Source organism: Microcaecilia unicolor, chromosome 10 (assembly GCF_901765095.1).
Source record: "Microcaecilia unicolor chromosome 10, aMicUni1.1, whole genome shotgun sequence".
NCBI classification, from domain to species: Eukaryota; Metazoa; Chordata; class Amphibia; order Gymnophiona; family Siphonopidae; genus Microcaecilia; species Microcaecilia unicolor.
In genome coordinates, this window is record NC_044040.1 from 205979220 (window position 1) to 205998967 (window position 19748).

At 45.3% G+C, this 19748-nt stretch overlaps 2 protein-coding genes across 3 annotated transcripts in view; both read right to left on the reverse strand.

Annotated features, from left to right (window-relative positions):
* MCCC1 (methylcrotonoyl-CoA carboxylase 1) overlaps positions 1–1720 on the reverse strand; it is a 61327-nt gene extending 59607 nt beyond the window's left edge. The window contains exon 1 of the mRNA XM_030216209.1: positions 1630–1720. Coding sequence (XP_030072069.1) covers positions 1630–1694 — 65 coding nt within the window. The 5' untranslated portion in view covers positions 1695–1720. The remainder of the gene's footprint in view (positions 1–1629) is intronic.
* Positions 1721–7926: 6206 nt separating this feature from the next.
* The window catches only part of LAMP3 (lysosomal associated membrane protein 3), a 37212-nt gene continuing 25390 nt past the window's right edge, over positions 7927–19748 (reverse strand). For both annotated transcript variants that reach the window (XM_030216638.1, XM_030216637.1), the window contains 2 exons: positions 17890–18060; positions 7927–8530 (listed from right to left, as the gene is read on the reverse strand). In XM_030216638.1, coding sequence (XP_030072498.1) covers positions 8397–8530; positions 17890–18060 — 305 coding nt within the window. In that variant the 3' untranslated portion in view covers positions 7927–8396. The remainder of the gene's footprint in view (positions 8531–17889; positions 18061–19748) is intronic.

The following is a 19748-nucleotide window of genomic DNA, read 5'->3' on the forward strand; positions in this document are numbered from 1 at the left end:
GGACTTGTCCTTTAGGAATCTATCTAACCCCTTTTTAAACTCCGTCAAGCTAACCGCCCGTACCACGTTCTCCGGCAATGAATTCCAGAGTCTAATTACACGTTGGGTGAAGAAAAATTTTCTCCGATTCGTTTTAAATTTACCACACTGTAGCTTCAACTCATGCCCTCTAGTCCTAGTATTTTTGGATAGCGTGAACAGTCGCTTCACATCCACCCGATCCATTCCACTCATTATTTTATACACTTCTATCAATAAATTGAACTGGTTTACCATGTATTATTTGCACTGCATGGAAATACATCTGATATGTAGTCAGCATGCATATCATGAAAACTGTACCGATTTAGGTCACGTGATGATGACCAGAGTTGCCTACCCACTGCTCTAGTCCACTGGTGTTTGCTCTCTGCTCCAAGTCATAACCAGTCATTTCTGCAGTTAATAACCTGCACATTAAATCCCCCCCACGTGAAGAAAGTAGGTCCGTGCGATATCCTGGACTACTGCAACTTACTCCTCACCGGCCTCCCACTTAGCCATCTATCCCCCCTTCAGTCTGTTCAGAACTCTGCTGCACGTCTCATATTCCGCCAGAACCGATATACTCATATCACCCCTCTCCTCAGGTCACTTCACTGGCTTCCGATCAGATACCGCATTCAATTCAAGCTTCTCCTTCTTACCTACAAATGCACTCAGTCTGCTGCCCCTCACTATCTTTCTACCCTCATCTCCCCTTACGTTCCCGCCCGTAACCTCCGTTCACAGGATAAATCCCTCCTCTCAGTACCCTTCTCCACCACCGCCAACTCCAGGCTCCGCTCATTCTGCCTCGCCTCACCCTATGCTTGGAACAACCTTCCTGAACCCTTACGCCAAGCCCCCTCCCTGCCCGTCTTCAAGTCTTTGCTTAAAGCCCACCTCTTCAATGCTGCGTTCGGCACCTAATCCTTACCGTTCAGTGAATCCAGAATGCCCCAATTTGACTGCCCCTATCGGACCGACCGTTCACTTGTCTATTAGATTGTTAGCTCTTTGAGCACGGACTGTCTGTCTCTCTTTGTTAAATTGTACAGCGCTGCGTAACCCTAGTAGCGCTCTAGAAATGTTAAGTAGTAGTAGTAGTATTACATATAGCAGTGATTTAACCAGAGCTGAGATTGTGATGTCATAATGCCTCATTCCACCAATGCCTAAGAGCCAACCTCATCAGTGATGTCACAATGGCTTGATTGTCCTATATTTGTCTCACTCTTATCTATTAGATTGTAAGCTCTTTGAGCACGGACTGTCTCTCTTTGTTAAATTGTACAGCGCTGCGTAACCCTAGTAGCGCTCTAGAAATGTTAAGTAGTAGTAGTAGTATATCAGTGCACTAAAAAAGGGGAGGGGGGAAGGAAGTAAAGCAGAGAAAGGGAAATGCTGGACACGGAGGGGGAGGGGCTATAGGGTTATCAGTCGCACTACGCTGGTGTTTTTGCAGAATTTTAACACTCTCAAGCAGGTGACACCACGGTTGTGCAATTCTCTCGTGTTAACACACTGACGGGACTCTGAGGACATTCGCAGTAACGGCCCGAATTCAGCCCCCAAAGAAGCCCCCGATCCCGTCACAGCGTCACTCACCGGAGCAGCAACAGCGCCGGTAGATATGAACCACTTTTCCTCCTCAGCAGCACCCAGGTAGCCATGTTGGCTGGGCGGGGCGGGGGGTGGGAACACGTCATCGCGACGTCACAACAACCTACCCAATCCGACTCCTGTCCCAGACCCACACCTGCTCACTGTCACTTTATGCTCTGAGAGCTGAGGGGGAGGGGGCGGTGCTTATTCCACTGGGCTACTGCTGTCAACGAACCACGACTCTCTCCCTCCTCGCTTCCCTATTCTGCTCCCATGAGGGGGGGGAGGGGGGGAGAGGGAAAAGAGGTGATACCTACTTTCACACATGCGCACCAACAAGGAGGGAAGGAACGGCTTGACGTCCAAAGGGTGAAGCCGTCATATTGGTCAGAACAAAGCAAACGATCAGCTGCTGTATCCACGTTGACATTGTTTGTTGTTAATTAATCTCAGTTATGGTTAGAAACATGGCATCTTGTGCAGCATACAGATGTACCCAGAGGAAGTTGTGTTATTTCCAGGGGCTGCTTATAGGAACACACTAGTAGGCATTGTATTGTTGCTGAGATTTTTTTTCACCTAGCAGAAAGGGCCACCAAAACAGACATCATGTTATGAGAATCAGATGCTCAACATTCACAGTTTTTATTTTTAATGACAAAAGATGAAACCTGGGAGCATTTAATTTTTTTCCCTGTGCTTAGATCAAAAGAGAAAGATGGTATATTGAGAACATGCTAATAGTAACATAGTAGATGACGGGAGAAAAAGACCTGCACGGTCCATCCAGTCTGCCCAACAAGATAAACTCATATGTGCTACTTTTTGTGTATACCTTACCTTGATTTGTATCTGTCTTTTTCAGGGTACAGACTGTATAAGTCTGCCCAGCACTAGCCCCGCCTCCCAACCACCAGCCCCTTGATTTGTATCTGTCTTTTTCAGGGCACAGACGTATAAGTCTGCCCAGCACTAGCCCCGCCTCCCAACCACCAGCCCCTTGATTTGTATCTGTCTTTTTCAGGGCACAGACTGTATAAGTCTGCCCAGCACTAACCCCGCCTCCCAACCACCAGCCCCGCCTCTGCCATCCAATCTCCGCTAAGTTCCTGAGGATCCCTTCTTTCCGAATAGGATTCCTTTATGTTTATCCCACGCATCCTTGAATTCCGTTACCGTTTTCATCTCCACCTCTCGTGGGAGGGCATTCCAAGCATCCACCACTCTCTCTGTGAAAAAATACTTCCTGACATTTTTCTTGAGTCTGCCCCCCTTCAATCTCATTTCATGTCCTCTAGTTCTACTTTTGTGCTCCTTTTGTTTTGTAGAATGCAGCGGAATATCATAAAAATGCACTTGATTTTTTTATTACTACTATTTAAAAGAGAGATATTGAATGAGGGTACCTTTTAGAGTCATCATTTAATAAATTGTATTTTGAACTTTGTCTCCGGGCTGTTCATTGAAGAGCCTGGTTCCGTTCCCACTCCTCTTTTGCTCCTGAGATTACTCGTGGGACACTGTTGTTCTTTGTCTACTCTGGTGGATTTGTTGCTCTTGGATGTAAACGCAAGCAGCACACTATTAGCCGCCAAGTTCTTACAAAGTTGATTATTTTCAGTGGAAAATAAGTCTGTTGGCAACCTGCTATGTGAATATTTCATTATTGCTACAATGTAGTACATATTTGGAACATTTGCTTCCTACTACTACTTATCATTTCTATAGCGCTACTAGGCGTACGCAGCACTGTACACTTGAACATGAAGAGACAGTCCCTGCTCCACAGAGCTTACAATCTAATTAGGACAGACAAACAGGACAAATAAGGGATAAGGACAAAGGGTAGCAAGATTCCGGAACCCCAAAAAGTAGCAAGATTCCGGAACCCCAAAGAGTAGCAAGATTCCAGAATCCCAGAGACTACTACTACTTATCATTTCTAAAGCGCTACTAGACGTACGCAGCGCTGTACACTTGAACATGAAGAGACAGTCCCTGCTCGACAGAGCTTACAATCTAATTAGGACAGAATATTGATGGGTTTTAATTCATTTGTCCAAACTTTACATGCACATGGTATTACTTTTTTAAACATTATAACCCATTTAGTTAGGTTTCAACAAATGAGAAATCTGCATGAAAACAAGAGCCCTGATTACTAAGGTACGCTAACGTTTTAAGTGTGTGCTAAAAACTTGTGCACACTGTGTAGATACTGATAGGAATATTATGGTCATCTACACGGTTAATGCACGCTAAAAATGCTAACATGTCTCTAGCATGGCTTAGTAAATAGGGCCCCAAATATTTTTTTTATTATTTTGACTTATATAACCACTTGTCTCTGTAACAGACTCAAAACAGAAAAATCCATTTGTATATCTAACATATAAACCTCTACAAAAGAGATGAAGTGAAGATGTGATTCCATGTGCCCCAATGAAAGGAGAGTTTAATTTTACATAGTAACATAGTAGATGACGGCAGAAAAAGACCTGCACAGTCCATCCAGTCTGCCCAACAAGATAACTCATATTTGCTGCTTTTTGTGTATACCCTACTTTGATTTGTACCTATGCTCTTCAGGGCACAGACCGTATAAGTCTGCCCCGCACTATCCTCGCCTCCCAACCACCAGCCCCACCTCCCAACCACCGGCTCTGGCACAGGCACAGACCGTATAAGTCTGCCCAGCACTATCCTCACCTCCCCAGCCCTGCCTCCCAACCCCGGCTCTGGCACAGACCGTACAAGTCTGTCCAGCACTATCCCCGCCTCCCAACCACCAGTCCCGCTTCCCACCACCGGCTCTGGCACAGACCGTATAAGTCTGCCCAGCCCTATCCCCGCCTCCCAACCTCCAGCCCCGCCTCCCGATCTTGACTAAGCTCCTGAGGATCCATTCCATCTTAATAGCAGGCTTCCCAAGGCAGATTACAACAACAGTTAAGATGAACCCATCAGGAAACAGGATATCCTCAACTAGATTTGTCCGTGTATTACTGCATTGTATAGAAAAACTAGGAAAGAAGGCCCGTTTCTCAGAGCAATGAAACAGGCGCTAGCATTTTGGGGGGGAGGGAGGTGACTCACATCACATACGGAGAACAGTGGCGATTTTCCTGGGCCGCCCCGTTGCTCGTCGCGGTTGTAGGTGGTTCGTGCGCCGCCGCTGTTAGCGTTGTCGTAGCTCTGTGTGGGTGGCGATTTTCCTGGTCTGCCCTCGACGTCATCGCGGTTTGACGCGAGCGCGGAGCACAGGTACAGTAATAAAACTCACCCTCAACGTTTGCTCCGCCCTCGATGTCATGACGTTTGATGCGAGGGCGGGGCCCGGTGGCTTCACCACCACGAACCTTCGAACCTGAAGGAACTGAAGTCAGTGGCTTGGCTTCACTGACGTCAGTGTCCTCAGAACGTTGAGGGTGAGTTTTATTATAGTAGATGAGCACAAAATACAGACAGTTTATTACTGCTGTTTCTACCAGCTACGATAATTTTTGATGCTGTTTTAGTAATTTTCAATTTTAGTTTATGATATATATCTACATATGGGAAGCTTTCCAATAAATAAAAAGGCTGTCAAATAAAAAAAAAACACATAAGCGTTTGCTATTATTATTTTTTTTTTTTTAATTTGTAAAGTTTATTGAGAGCAAAATATCACAACTGCGTTATAACTTGTCATAACATTACATTTCACGTAATAGTGTAACAATGCTCATCTACATTTTAAACAATTTTCCCCCCGTCCCTCTACCACCCTCCTCCCTCTCCCCTCAACCCCCCCACCCTCCTTTAATCCTCAGGATGTCATACCGTTTTCTTCTTTCCCTTTATCTCTCAGTATTTCCTGCACCCGTACCCATTCTTTTGCCTCAGAGTTGTATCTCCCTATTCTTTTATCTGTTAATTTGTCCAGTTCTATGAGTTCTCTCAACTTAACCTTCCAATCATTATTTGTGGGCCCCAGATTGCTTTTCCAATGGCGTGCTATAACCGTTTTCGCTGCTGCTAGCCCCATCCGTTTGACTCTTTGTTGCCATTTTTCGTTTGCTATTATTTTTATATAGAAATATCTTTATTGTCATCAGAAGAAAAACTGAAGGCATATAGCGCAGCACTGAAGTCCACAATACAGCATTGCAAATAACAAGCAAGCTCTGGAGCACTGGCAAATATAACACTCCTCCCCCCCCTTTTCACAGACCCCTCAAAAACTCCCCTTATATCCCCCCATCCCCTCCTAACATAGTTAATGCAAAACCTAGGAGGTTTAATAAAAAAAAATATATAAACCTCACAAGTTTGCAATTGTTTTTAATAGCGATTGCTATTGTTTTGTTCTGACCAATATGACGGCAAACTCCGCCCACTGCCTTCAGCCCAGATAATAAGCCAGATAGGCTCATGCAATTTCCTGTCATTAAACCTCCTTGCACACCAACATGAAACTCGTCTCGGGGCGAAAACCCCTCTTTCCGTTTCCTCTGGTGCCTAAGGTTACACATATTCTTTGGCAGTTGCTGCTGAGTCTTTTGCCTGAAAAGAGACCCCTGCTGGAAGGAGTAAGAGAGGTGCCTGTAGGTGCTGGAGCCCTTTACTAGACTTCTGTTCATTTCCAATTTATCCTTAGTTAGTTCACATAATTCAGATATAAGAACAATATAACAAATCAGACATTCAACCACTACTGCTTATCATTTCTATAGTGCTTCTAGATGTACGCAGAGCTGTACACTGGACATGAAGAGACAGTCCCTGCTCAACGGAGCTTACAATCAAATTAGGACAGACAAACAGGACAAATAAGGGGAATACAGTGGGAAAGGAACGTCATTTTCAGTATTCAATCACATGGCAGGATGTAAGATGTTGGTACCCATAGACAGGAGCGGAGAGCAGGTTTTCCCCCCAAGAAATCAGAGAACAGAGACCTAAAGCAAGTGGAATCTTGGCAGCTTCAAAATTTGGCCTCCTAGGGAGTCGCGTATGCCCACATCTTAACCGGCTCACCCACGAAAGGCCAGGTGAAAGTAGGGCTGTACCGAATATTCATATTTGGTTCAATTCTGCCCCAAATACGTTATTTGTATTTGGCCAAATAGTGATTTAAATTTGAATACGAATAAGCTGGGGCTCTACCATTACTGCCCGGTTACCACATGAGACCTTACCGCTAGGTCAATGGCTAGCGGTAAGGTCTCAGACCCAAAATGGACGTGCAGCAATTTTCATTTTGCCGCACGTCCATTTTCAGCAAAAATGTTAAAAAGTCATTTCTTTACAGGTGCACTGAAAAGTGATTCTGCGCGCGCCCAAAACACGCGTCTACACTACTGCAGGCCATTTTTCAGCGCACCTTAATAAAAGGGCCCCTTGGTTTTAAAATTTGAATCTCAATTAATCTGATTACTATGTATTTTCTATCTCATTGTGTCATATTATAGTTGTTTTATTGTCTATTCTGTGACGTAATTCCTGGACGTAGTGATTCGGCTTCTTGATGGTGTAATCCGCCCTGAACTGTGGAGGCAGTGGCGGAATAGAAGACATGATATAACATAACATGTTCCTGATGCCAAACAGACTTTCAAAAACAAACAAGGCAAACGATCTGCAAACTCCAACGTAGACAACAAAACAGCAGATACAAAACGGAAGAATGTTCAAAAATTTATTGATGATGTCAAATACCAGACTTATTGCCCGACACAGGCCGTGTTTCGCCCAAGAAGGGCTGCGTCAGGGGCAAAAATCTCAGAGATATCATTCGTCGTAATAAATGTTATTCACATGAACCTTGAAATGGTAGGTTCTTGATAGAATGAGTTCTTGAAAAAAAAGCACTGGAGGAAAGGCATGTGATGCTCATCATCATAGGAGCCGACTTTGTGGGTGCTGTGGGTGCTTGAGCACCCCCAACAGTGCTGTAGCGAGGGCTAATGGCACCCGGGGTGGGTCGCCGCTGCGCACCCCTCCCGGGTGCAGCATGGCGTGACCCCCCCCCCCCTCTGCAGTGCACCCCCCCCCTCCGGAGCGCAAACCCCGCCCCCCCCCGGACCACATTCTTACCCGCGGGAGGGCCGATCCGCCCCGAGTGCACGTCACTCGGAGCTGCGTCGGCCCCGCTGGTTCCCTACTCTCTCTGCCCCGGAAGTGCAGAGGGAGCAGGGAACCAGCGGGGCCGGCACCCCCCCCCCCCAGCGCGTGCACCAGGGGCGGACCGCCCCCCCCCCGCCCCCCCCCTTCCTACGCCACTGACCCCCAATATTGAGAAAAAGCCCTTGTATGTGTCCAGGGAAGGGTTATTTCCACTGGGCTTAGCACCCCCAATAATTTTGAAAAGTTGGCTCCTATTCGTAATTAGTATCTCCTTCCTGCTGTATTTTCAAGAACTCATTATTCTATCAAGAACCTACCATTTCAAGGTTCATGTGAATAACATTTATTACGACGAATGATATCTCTGAGATTTTTGCCCCTGTCGCAGCCCTTCTTAGGCGAAACATGGCCTGTGTCGGGCAATAAGTCTGGTATTTGACATCATCAATAAATCTTTGAACATTCTTCCGTTTTGTATCTGCTGTTTTGTTGCCAAACAGACTTTTACATAAATCTTTTTCCCTGCAGATACTTTTGGTACAAAGAACCGTCCCATGGTTGTCCCATTTTTCATACACTTTGCTGTGTGGCGGAAGACTGTGTCCATATCTCCAAAAGCCCTTAGTTTTTCCTTTAATGTCTGTGCAATTGGCTTTCTTTAGCTAGATCCGCTGGTAGCCGTCTGATTTACATTTGAGGTAGATTCCGTAGATAATCAAACCCAACACGATTAAGATGACCACCATTACACCAACTGCAACAGGCACTATGTTGTGGTCAGCTGAGCACTGGCTCACTAGAAGAGAAAGTAAATACAACAGAGTTTAACTCAGAGGGTTTTGATATCCACTGATCTGGGACATTTTGACAGAGCAATTTTTCAATTCTGATTCATACTAAACAAGCGTAATTTCTACTGATGGGAGAGAAACTTAGGTTTCTTGCATAGGCTCTCAAATGGGATCACAATACCTGCATTTTGGGTCACAACCTGGGTGGGCCCTACACAGGACATCATTATCTTTGTGCATGCTTTCGGCATCCACATAAGTTGGGGTTGTGGCCACCGAAGTCAGTGCTGGTCTAAGGAGTGCCATTCAGTGTGAATAAAGATTTATTTGACCTGATATTTTCCTTTGGCTCTTTCAGGGCCCAGACAGAGATTCTGGTACCATAAGCTTTCATTGGCAACTACCCGAGGATTTTTCCCTCTTATATAAACCCTATCATGAAACCCTAGCCACCCGCCTGGGGTTACCCCATGGCCACTTAGAGGGTCTATCCCCAGTACAGCTCAGGTCCGCCTGCACCTGCCATTTGTGCTTTACACTAGCACCCTCCTCCCACCAACTGGGTCACAACCGCCTCTGGGTGAGTCTCCTGCTCTCAAATTATCCCCAGTAGTAGATAGTACCACAGTACCTAGAAAGCACTCACAGACCCAACACACAAACCACCAGGATTCTTTATCAGTCCAGACAGGCAAAGTCAACAAACTGAAAATTGTTTATTGTCGTAAAAATTAGAATAATGCACAGAAAAAGTGCAAACAGCAAACAATAACAGGTAACTGAAATATGGATCAATTATAATACTAACTAAACATTTGTTTTCTTTCTACAAAGTACCTGAGATCAGGAAATATGCTGCTCACAGACCATCAAATATAACTGATCACATGGCCTCAGCAAAGAGATCTGTCTCTCTTTCCCCTGGCTAAGACTGGGGAAAAAGCCAGTAAATTCCAAATGAAAAATGAGCTCCTGGGCTAATCAGATCCCAGAACAACAATCTACTACAGACTGCCTTTCCAAAAGATTCTGCAGCAGCATCAAAACACAAACATGCACCACCTGCTGGCCAAACTAGAGAAACACAATAGTAGGTAAAGGCTCCTTCCAGAATCCTGCAATCATGGGCCTCAATTTTTCACTCTTGTGTGAAAACCATGATTGTCAGAGCCAGCGAATGCTGCCTCTGCATTCAAAAAGCCTTTCCTTTCCACAGTTTTTTCTTATAACATCTTTGCCAGTGGAGTGTATTGTTCCAACTGACACCACAGCATTCTGGGAATTTTATCAGATAAAACTTTAAACATTAGGATTATCAGTTTGAAGAAACATCTTTCCTCATAGGCAGCCTGGATAACCTAGAGAGCGAAAGACCCCTCTCATGGATCAAACATAGCATTACCACAGAGAAGGGCCAGTGGACTTGCCCCTCGTTCTAAGCTTTTTAATGCAACAAAACCATAGTAATTATCTGAAAAGCAGCATCAATATTACTTTTAAAGCTATATGGTAGTTACAGGAATTTGTTCTAACAAATTACAAGTGATGTACCAAGTATGGCACAAGGTTAACCTTGAACAATAGCGCTACTTATTTCTATAGCCAAGGTTTGTTATGTGTGTAGGGGGCGGGGCGAGGCGGGGAGGGGGAGGACAATTGTAATTCCATGGCCTGGTAGTCGTCTGGAATAGTTGTAACCTGGTAATTGGATAACAAACAGAAGACATTGTTTTTTGAAAGTACTGTTTTTATGTTTCAACTATTTTTTTATTGATGCTTCAACCAATTAGACAATCGCCACTTTCAATATGCAATACAAAGATACTTTGCAAACAAAACCATCTAAGTGCAAACAAATCAGTGGTTAGATCATCAACTATTTTTAATCATTGACCCCCTCCCCCCACCCACCCCACCCCTCCCTCTCAACTGTATTTTAACAGTGCTTATCTTAATGTGGCTCTTATCTTCTACCTCCTGTCCCACAAAACTCTCTCCCCCCACCAAACAACTCCCTGAACTATCCAAAACCTTCATTATAGCCAACCTGGACATCGCCTATTCTCCATTGTTCCAATCCGTCCCCCTAACTCTCTTGCTATCCCTTCCCACTTCCCTCCCTCCTCCCGCAGTTCGTCAGATTGAAAGTATTATTTTTAACTGGATCTAAAAGCCAGTAAGGTTAATCAGAAATGATGTATCTGAGGTGGCTAAGTGGTTCTGTGCCAGAGGGTTGGATCCTGAGCCTGGTTACTGTTCCTTGGACAAGCAGGGGATGGTGCAGTGGGGACAGAGATCCAGCTGTCGGAGGACAGTGACACCTGCTGGCTGAAGAGTGCATGCGTGCCTGGTTCTAGACAGAACAACAGTCTACTAGAGGGTTGATACTACTAGATAAGAGGGAAAGGGGCATTACAACTGGAGAAAGCCCACCGGTATTTATGTTTAACTCATTTTTATTAAGTTTCCGACAACAACAGTACGTGACTTAGTGTGGAACAATTCACAAAGAAGTGTCTTCATGTACAGATACAATGAACGTAGCAAAACTACCTCCCTCCTAACCCATTCCATTCTATCTTTATTGTTGCAAGGAGTCCAGGTCACATGGGTTACATCCATCCGTGTGCTTAGTTTAGGATTCTGTTTCTCGCCACTGGCTGCAATGTGTCCCAGAAGTTCACCCACGTTTTCTCTAGTTTTCTGCCCTCTTCAGAGGAGAAATCTGTTAACTCCACATCTTTCCAATTTCAATAGTTCAATCATTTGCGTCCTCCAGACACCTATTGACGGGGACGCAGTTTCTCGCCAACTCAGAAGTATAGTCTTTTTCCCAATTAACACCGCTCGCCTGATAAAGGAGGTGAATCCCGGGAGTGTAGGTTTCGTGCCTTTATAAATCCCAAAGAGCAGCAACGGATGGCTCTGTATGGTGCAGCCTCAGTATGTCTGAATTCCAATGAAAAATACACTTGAGTTGGATGTCCAGGTTGTCAGGTTTGAAAAACGTATTTCCAGCTTCTAAATTCCCCATTTATCTCATTTGACCAGGGCATAAACGATCAGAGCAGGTTATTTTCTACCAGTGCACTGTACACAGTGGCGTACCAAGGGGGGGCGGTCTGCCCTGGGTGCACGCCGCTGGGGGGTGCTGCGCACCGGTCAGCATCATTGGTTTCCATGCTCCCTCTGCCCCGGAACAGGAAGTAACCTGTTCCGGGGCAGAGGGAGCATGGAAACCAACAACACTGAACGGCGCGCAGCACCCCCCCCCCCCCCAGCGGCGTGCACCCGGGGGGGGTTCTTTCGCCGGGGTGGGGGGGTCGCGCTGCATGGGGGGCGGGGCGCATCGGCGATCCGCCCCGGGTGTCAGCGCCCCTCGGAACGCTACTGACTGTATACAGTTGAAAACAAGATCAGGTTAGTGTATTATTTTAATTAGGAAGAGCCCTCTTATTACTTTTGGAACAAGTAAAAAATTGATTTCCTTCTAATCGTTCTACACCACTCAGGATTTTGTAGACCTCGATCATATCTCCCCTCATCCGTCTCTTTTCCATGCTGAAGAGCCCTAACCTCTTTAGCCTTTCCTCGTGTTTCTGTATATAACGTATTCTATTCTTAACAACCCTAGTCATAGTCCGTACAGAAGCCCATTTAGCAATGGGAAGCTGAGATCACAGTGCTCCTAGTGTCTTGTCATGTTTTCAATAAGGCCATCTTAAATGCGTTCATATCCTCTAATCCTCTGTCTTCTGGCAATCAGACACACGACAAGCAAAATGAGAACTAGTCCCATGATACTCAGGGCCACTAGGAAAGGGCTCATTTCACTGCTTCTGTCCGCAAAGCATATTTTCTCTGTAATTAAATTTAAAAGACAATTGAGTGCAGTCTATAAGGTACATTGTGCCATCCCAGTCCAGTTGTAGGGTATAGAACAATTAAGAGTAATCTAGAACTCAAGCTTGGTCTACAATAAAATAGTAACATATGGAGGGGCATAATTGAATGAAAACGCCTATCTCCATGGGCGTTTATCTCCAAGAACGGGTCCGTGAAGGGGCGGACCAAACCGTATTTTGGGAAAAAATAGACGCCCATGTTTTATTCAACAATGTGTGAGCTGGGCGTTTTTGTTTTTCAGCGATAATGGAAAATGAAAGCGCCCAGCTCAAAAACGAATAAATCCAAGGCATTTGTTCGTGGGAGGGGCCAGGATTCGTAGTGCACTGGTCCCCCTCACATGCCAGGACATCAACCGGGCACCCTAGGGGGCACTTTTACAAAACCAAAAAAAAAGGTAAAAGAGCTCCCAGGTGCATAGCACCCTTCCCTTGTGTGTTGAGCCCCCCAAATCCCCCTCAAAACCCACTGCCCACAAGTCTACACCATTACTATAGCCCTAAGGGGTGAAGGGGGGCACCTACATGTGGGTACAGTGGGTTTGGGGGGGTTGGACGACTAATAAGCATTAAGCAGCACAATTGTAACAGGTAGGGGGGATGGGCCTGGGTCCACCTGCCTGAAGTCCACTGCACCCCCTAACAACTCCTCCAGTGACCTACATACTGCTGTCAGGGAGCTGGGTATGACATTTGAGGGTGAAAATAAAAAGTTGAGAAACTTCATTTTTTGTGGTGGGAGGGGGTTAGTGACCACTGCGGGAGTCAGGGGAGGTCATCTGGTCATTTAGGGCACTTTTTGGGGCCTTATTCGTGAAAAAAACAGGGTCCAGGAAAAGTGTCCTAAATTCTAGCTAAAAACGCATACTTTTTTCCCATTATCGGTGAAATGCGCCCATCTCTGTTCGGCAGATAACCACGCCCCAGTTCCGCCTTCGCCACACCTCTGACACGCCCCCATCAACTTTGTCCGCATCCGCGACGGATTGCAGTTGAAAACGTCCAAAAATCGGCTTTCGATTATACCGCTTTATTCTTTTTTGTGAGATAAACGTCCATCTCCCGATTTAGGTCGGAACTTGGGCGTTTTTCTCGTTCGATTATAAGCAGGATAGTAACATAGTAGATGATGGCAGAAAAAGACCTGCACGGTCCATCCAGTCTGCCCAAGAAGATAAATTCATATGTGCTACTTTTTTATTTGTACTGTCCTCTTCAGTGCACAGACCGTATAAGTCTGCCCAGCACTATCCCCGCCTCCCAACCACCAACCCCGCCTCCCACCACCAGCTCTGGCACAGACCGTATAAGTCTGCCCAGCACTATCCCCGCCTCCCAACCACCAGCCCCGCCTCCCACCACCGGCTCTGGCACAGACTGTATAAGTCTGCCCAGCACTATCCCTGCCTCCCACCACCGGCTCTGGCACAGACCGTATAAGTCTGCCCAGCACTATCCCCGCCGCCCAACCACCAGCCCCGGCACAGACCGTATAAGTCTGCCCAGCACTAGCCCCGCCTCCCAACCACCAGCTCTGCCACCCATTCTAGGCTAAGCTCCTTCCCTGAAAGCTGGAGATCCCCTTCTAATTTGGTAAAGGTACCAATTCTGTAGACATATCAGATTCAGAGCTCAGATTCTTAACAGAGATTCCCAATGTCCTACCTGCTTTCTAAAAATATAGTGTACAGAATGGAATGAATGTGCATCATATTTCCCTTTACTGCTCAAAAGGGTGATGGTGGTGAAAGTCTAGCAGATGGCTAACTGCAAATCTGTTGTGCGGCTGATGGATTTATCGGCCATGATAGATTTCCTCACAGATATTGCTAGTTTATCAGTGGCAATGGCCCAGTATTTTCCAGGAGAACCACACTAGGACAGTGTCTGCACTGCTGAAAAATGCTGAGGAATATGCTGGAGCCGACGTTTTCTCTGTTTGGACCAGAGAGGTTTTGTGTGCCAGTCGTGCGAATTGTTAGACAAGTTCTCCTGAAGACTACAGTCTAGTTATTACCAGCGTTTTTTTCATCTTCCCGCCAAGACTTACAACCGGCATAGCTTGTTTCTATAATCTTAGCTTGAGTTGAGACTAGAGAGTTGCACAGGGACAGAAATCTTACCCATCCCCGCCCGTCCTTGCTAGAATCTCACCCATCCCCACCTGTCCCCACTGGAATCTTACCCATCCCTGCAAAAATGTAATCCATCTTAACCCATCCCCACCCATCCCCGCAAGAATTTAATGGTACATAAAAGAAAATTCTGGTCAGCTCCCTCAGTCTCTCTCTGGATTTGAGCCACAGCACTGTAGGCAAGGAAGGAATGGAAGCTGAAACTTAGAACGCTCTGGTGTGCACATGTAAGATTTGTCTCTGATTTCTGGCACTGTGTGCTGAGAGGTCACCACATGCACGTGCCAGTAGGTCAGGTGTCAGACCTGAGGTCTGCGCATCAGCCCAGGAGCAAAGAGGATTAATTGTAACATAGTAAGTGACAGCAAATAAAGACCTGAACAGTCCATCCAGTCTGCCCAATAGTCACACTCATTATCAATTCATGATTAAATCAACAAGTGTGATATTATATACTTTCTTTCATGTTTCTGGAACATAGACCATAGAAGTCTATCTGGCCCTATACTTATGTTCCAGCTGCTGGAGTTCTCGGTGAAGCCCACTATTCGTCTTTTCATTTGTGGGATACAGACCGTAAAAATCTGTCCAGCACTGTCCTTATGTTCCAGCCACTGAAATTGCTGTCTAAGCCCTTTCTAGCTCATCCTAAACCAGACTGCCATATATTAGACACAGACCATACAAGTCTGCCCGGTATCAGCCCTAGTTAATCACAGCCAGAGTCGCCATCTAAGCGTCCTCATACATGCAGCCATTTAAGGTTAGGATTTTTATAACTTCCATTTTCTAATTAGAGATCCTCTGTGTTCATCCCAAGCCATCATCATTTGTGTCTCTACCACCTCCTTAACGGAAGACTTTCCACATTTGTGCTGTTAAAGCAAGGAGGAAGAGGAGGAGGAGGAGACAGCACTCAAGGTACTCGGTAGATGAGAGGCTGATGAAGTGCAGCTTACACTTCCACGGGAACCCCGCAGAACTGCTTCCATCCTCGCGGGAACCCCGCAGGACCTGCTTCCATCCCCGCGGGAACCCCGCAGGACCTACTTCCGTCCCCACGGGAACCTCGCAGAACTGCTTCCGTCCCTGCGGGAACCCTGTCCCCGTGCAGCTCTCTAGTTGAGACATTTGCTACGTTAACAGCATAAAAGAGACTTCTGAGGCAGGCCCATTGGCTGAAACACGGGCATGTTTTTATATGTATTGATTTTTAGACTTCTGATAGGCCAAAACATGACCCGTGTTGAGTCTTGGATGCTGATCAATACATTTTTAGACCTTTGGAACATCATCTCACCACTTTTTAAGTCACTTTCGCTGTGTTTGGTGTGTCTTTGTGTCTACGAGGGCTTCTTTCTGTTTTTACGTCGGCTCCAATGTATGCACAGCGAAGATGACTGAAAAGGAGGACTGGACAATGCTCTCGTTCAGTCATCTTCGCTGTGCATACATTGGAGCCGACGTAAAAACAGAAAGAAGCCCTCGTAGACACAAAGACACACCAAACACAGCGAAAGTGACTTAAAAAGTGGTGAGATGATGTTCCAAAGGTCTAAAAATGTATTGATCAGCATCCAAGACTCAACACGGGTCATGTTTTGGCCTATCAGAAGTCTAAAAATCAATACATATAAAAACATAAGTAAATCAAAATGACACAGTCAAAAGTAAAAATGCTTCAAACGTGTCTGAAACACGATAAACAAATGTATAAACACACATGTGATTAGGAGAACCAACTTAGAGGACACATTGACAATGGGTCTATTAAAAACAACTGATATTCAAAGAAAACAACAAATGTAAATTTACAACAGCTGACAACGTAAATTCAACTTTGTGTATTGTGTTTCAGATTCATGTTTCAAGCATTTTTACTTTTGACTGTCATTTTGAATTACATTTTATGTTTTTATATTTATTAATTTTTAGACTCCCAATAGGCCGAAACATGACCCGTGTTGAGTCTTGGAGGTTGATCAATACATTTTTAGACCTTTGGAATATTTTCTCACCACTTTTTGAGTCACTTTCGCTGTGTTTGGTGTGTGAGGAATATGCTGGATCAGGGGTTCTCTTCCCAGTCCTTTGGACACATCTAGTTAGTCAAGCTTTCAAGATATCCACAATGAATATGCATGAGACAGATTTGCTTGCACTGTCTATGTGCTATGCAAATCTCTCTCATGCATATTGACTCCGGATATCTTGAACTCAACTGGCTGGGTTTTCATGATATCCACAGCGTTGGGAAATGCATAAAATATTATCATGCCAAATTATCACTTAGGTTCTTAATATTTTTCAGTTGATAGGTGGTCAAGAAATATATGGTGGTCCAAAAATGACAAAAAGGTATCATGTTTTATACTTGTCATGTAATACCCTTAATTTCAATCGCAGAGACCACAAAAGTGGAAAACACCAGAATCCCACAGGAGAACACAACAGGAAAGGAAAGTGGGAAACGGATGATGGCACTTCACAAACGAACCAGGAAACACCAAAAAGTAGAAACAACAGTCTTTATTGATGTGTATTGAAGACTCGACATGGCATCCTGTTTCGGTGATATGTGTGTGCCTCAGGAGTCTTGAAATATAAGTTAAACCTATACTTCTGGTTTAAGAAATTCAAAATGCCAAACGTGGCTGTGTTATGGCGATCTTTACAAAGACCTTTACGAAATGTTGTCTCAAAAGTTCCAGTATATACAAGCTCAGCAACGTGGTCAAGACTCCTGAGGCCGGCACATACAGCCGAAACACAGTGCCATGTCGAATCCTTAATGCCCTTTATTTCCACACATTCAAACAGAGTATTGTGGCAACAGCAGTACTTGATTCCAGGGCCACCGAGAGACAAGGCTACCCCACCTCCGCCCCTGCCCCGTCAGTCCCCCACCCCCCCGGCGCTGTGCCCCCCCTCCCATTGCTCCCCCCGCTGCTGCAGTCCCCAGTCTCACCTGCCTGCCTCCAAGGCTCCGGGCCCCCTGCATTCAAAGCGGCAGTAACAGAACGCCTCTCTTCTGGCCTTCCCTCCCTGTGTCCCGCCCTCGTCTGATGTAACTTCCGGTTTCCGAGAGGGCGGGACACAGGAAGGGAAGGGCCAAAGGGAGGAGATCTGTGACTGCCGCTTCGAATACAGGGGGCCCGGAGCCGAGGAGGCAGGCAGGTGAGACCGGGGACTGCAGCGCCGGTGGCCTGACCCCGGCGCTGGGCCCCCCTTGGAGACCCAGGCCCGGGGAATTTTGTCCCCCATGCCGCCCCCCTCTCGGCGGCCCTGCTTGATTCAAAATGAAACTAAGCTCTCCCAACATACCTTTCCCAAACTTGTTGTTATTGATGCTGAAGGCTTGAAGTTGGGTGTATACTGTCCGAAACTGGAAATTGTGTGCCAGCATCACCGTCTGTTTACTTGCACACTTAAATGAGTAGCCCAACGAAGTTTTAAAGAGTTGTTGATTTGTTATATTTCCATTGTACAACATACCTGAGAACCAAGAGAGAGAAGGATAACATTTAAAAAAGCACTACTTTTGTAAAAAGAGGAAAATGTGGTCCACTGGGTGTTGGTATGCTTTGTTGTGTTATAGCACAGAACCTATAGACTTTGACATAAAATATAGAAATTACAACAATGCACCACTCAGCAAGCCATAGAGCTGCACTTATCAAACTTTTTATGGCGTCAGCCCTGTTATTGTGGCTACAGAAATTAGGCAAACTCCAAAAGCATGGGTCAATGATGTTTCTATTTACATCCTACCCCTCGACTCACAGGATGGGAGGCCCTACTGTAGACTGTAGACCTGGGTTCCAACAAAAGGGAAGCATGCCTCAGAAGGCCTAAACCTACATTATTGCTTGCCCAGCAAGCATCTTACATAGTAACATAGTAGGTGACCGCAGAAAAAGACCTGTACAGTCCATCCAGTCTGCCCAACAAGATAAACTCATATGTACTACTTTATATGTATACCTGACCTTGATTTGTATCTACCATTTTCAGTGCACAGACCGTAGAAGTCTGCCTAGTACTAGCCTCACCTCCCAACCACTAGCCCTGCCTCCCAACCACCGGTGCTGCCACCCAATCTCGGCTAAGCTTCTGAGGATCCATTCCTTCCGAACAGGATTCCTCTATGTTTATCCCATGCATTTTTGAATTCTGTTACCACTTTCATCTCCACCACCTCCCGCGGGAAGGCATTCCAAGTATCCACCACTCTCTCCGTGAATACTTCCTGACATTTTTCTTGAGTCTGCCCCCCTTCAACCTCATTTCATGTCCTCTAGTTCTGCTGCCTTCCCATCTCCGGAAAAGTTCGTTTGCGGATTAATACCTTTCAAATATTTAAACGTCTGTATCATATCACCCCTGTTTCTCCTTTCCTCCAGGGTATACATGTTCAGGTTAGCAAATCTCTCCTCAAAGGTTTTGTAATGCAAATCCCATACCATTTTTGTAGCTTTTCTTTGCACCGCTTGAGAGGCATAATGTTATATTTATTTATTTTAAAAATTTCTAGTCCATATAAATCCTAAGCAGATTACAATGGAAACACGCATAATAAAAACATACCATTACAAAAAAGAACAAGACTAAAATATATCACATCAACTATACATCATCAAACTCCCAATATAATGTACAATATCCTCAGGATTCTATATATCGCGCCTTTTTTTCCATACAGAAATTGAAGCATATTCTATAACAATGCACGTAACTTAATTGGTTAACTAGCCAATCAGCGCTGTCAATTGGATGTTAACAAGAAATCATCTGCACTAACTGGCATTAATAAAGATCTAGCACATGACTCGCTAAGCATATTCTGTAACATGGTGCGCCTAAATTCTAAGTTGCATAGTTGAAAAGGGGATGTGGCCATGGGCGGGGCATGGGCATTTCTAAAATCTGAGCGTTGTTATAGAATACACCCGCTCTGTGCCCAATTCAGGCGTCGGGATTTATGACAAGTAAAACATGGCGTAAATGACCGTGACTAGATTTGGTCAGTTGGAGAGGCGCTCGGGTGTATTCTATATACCACGCGGAAATTTAAGTCTATTCTATAAAATATAGGCGTACTTTAGAAAATACACCTAGGAGCATTTTTTTTTCCTACGCAGAATTTTCAGGTGCCATCAAACATATAAATGGCGAGTGACCGT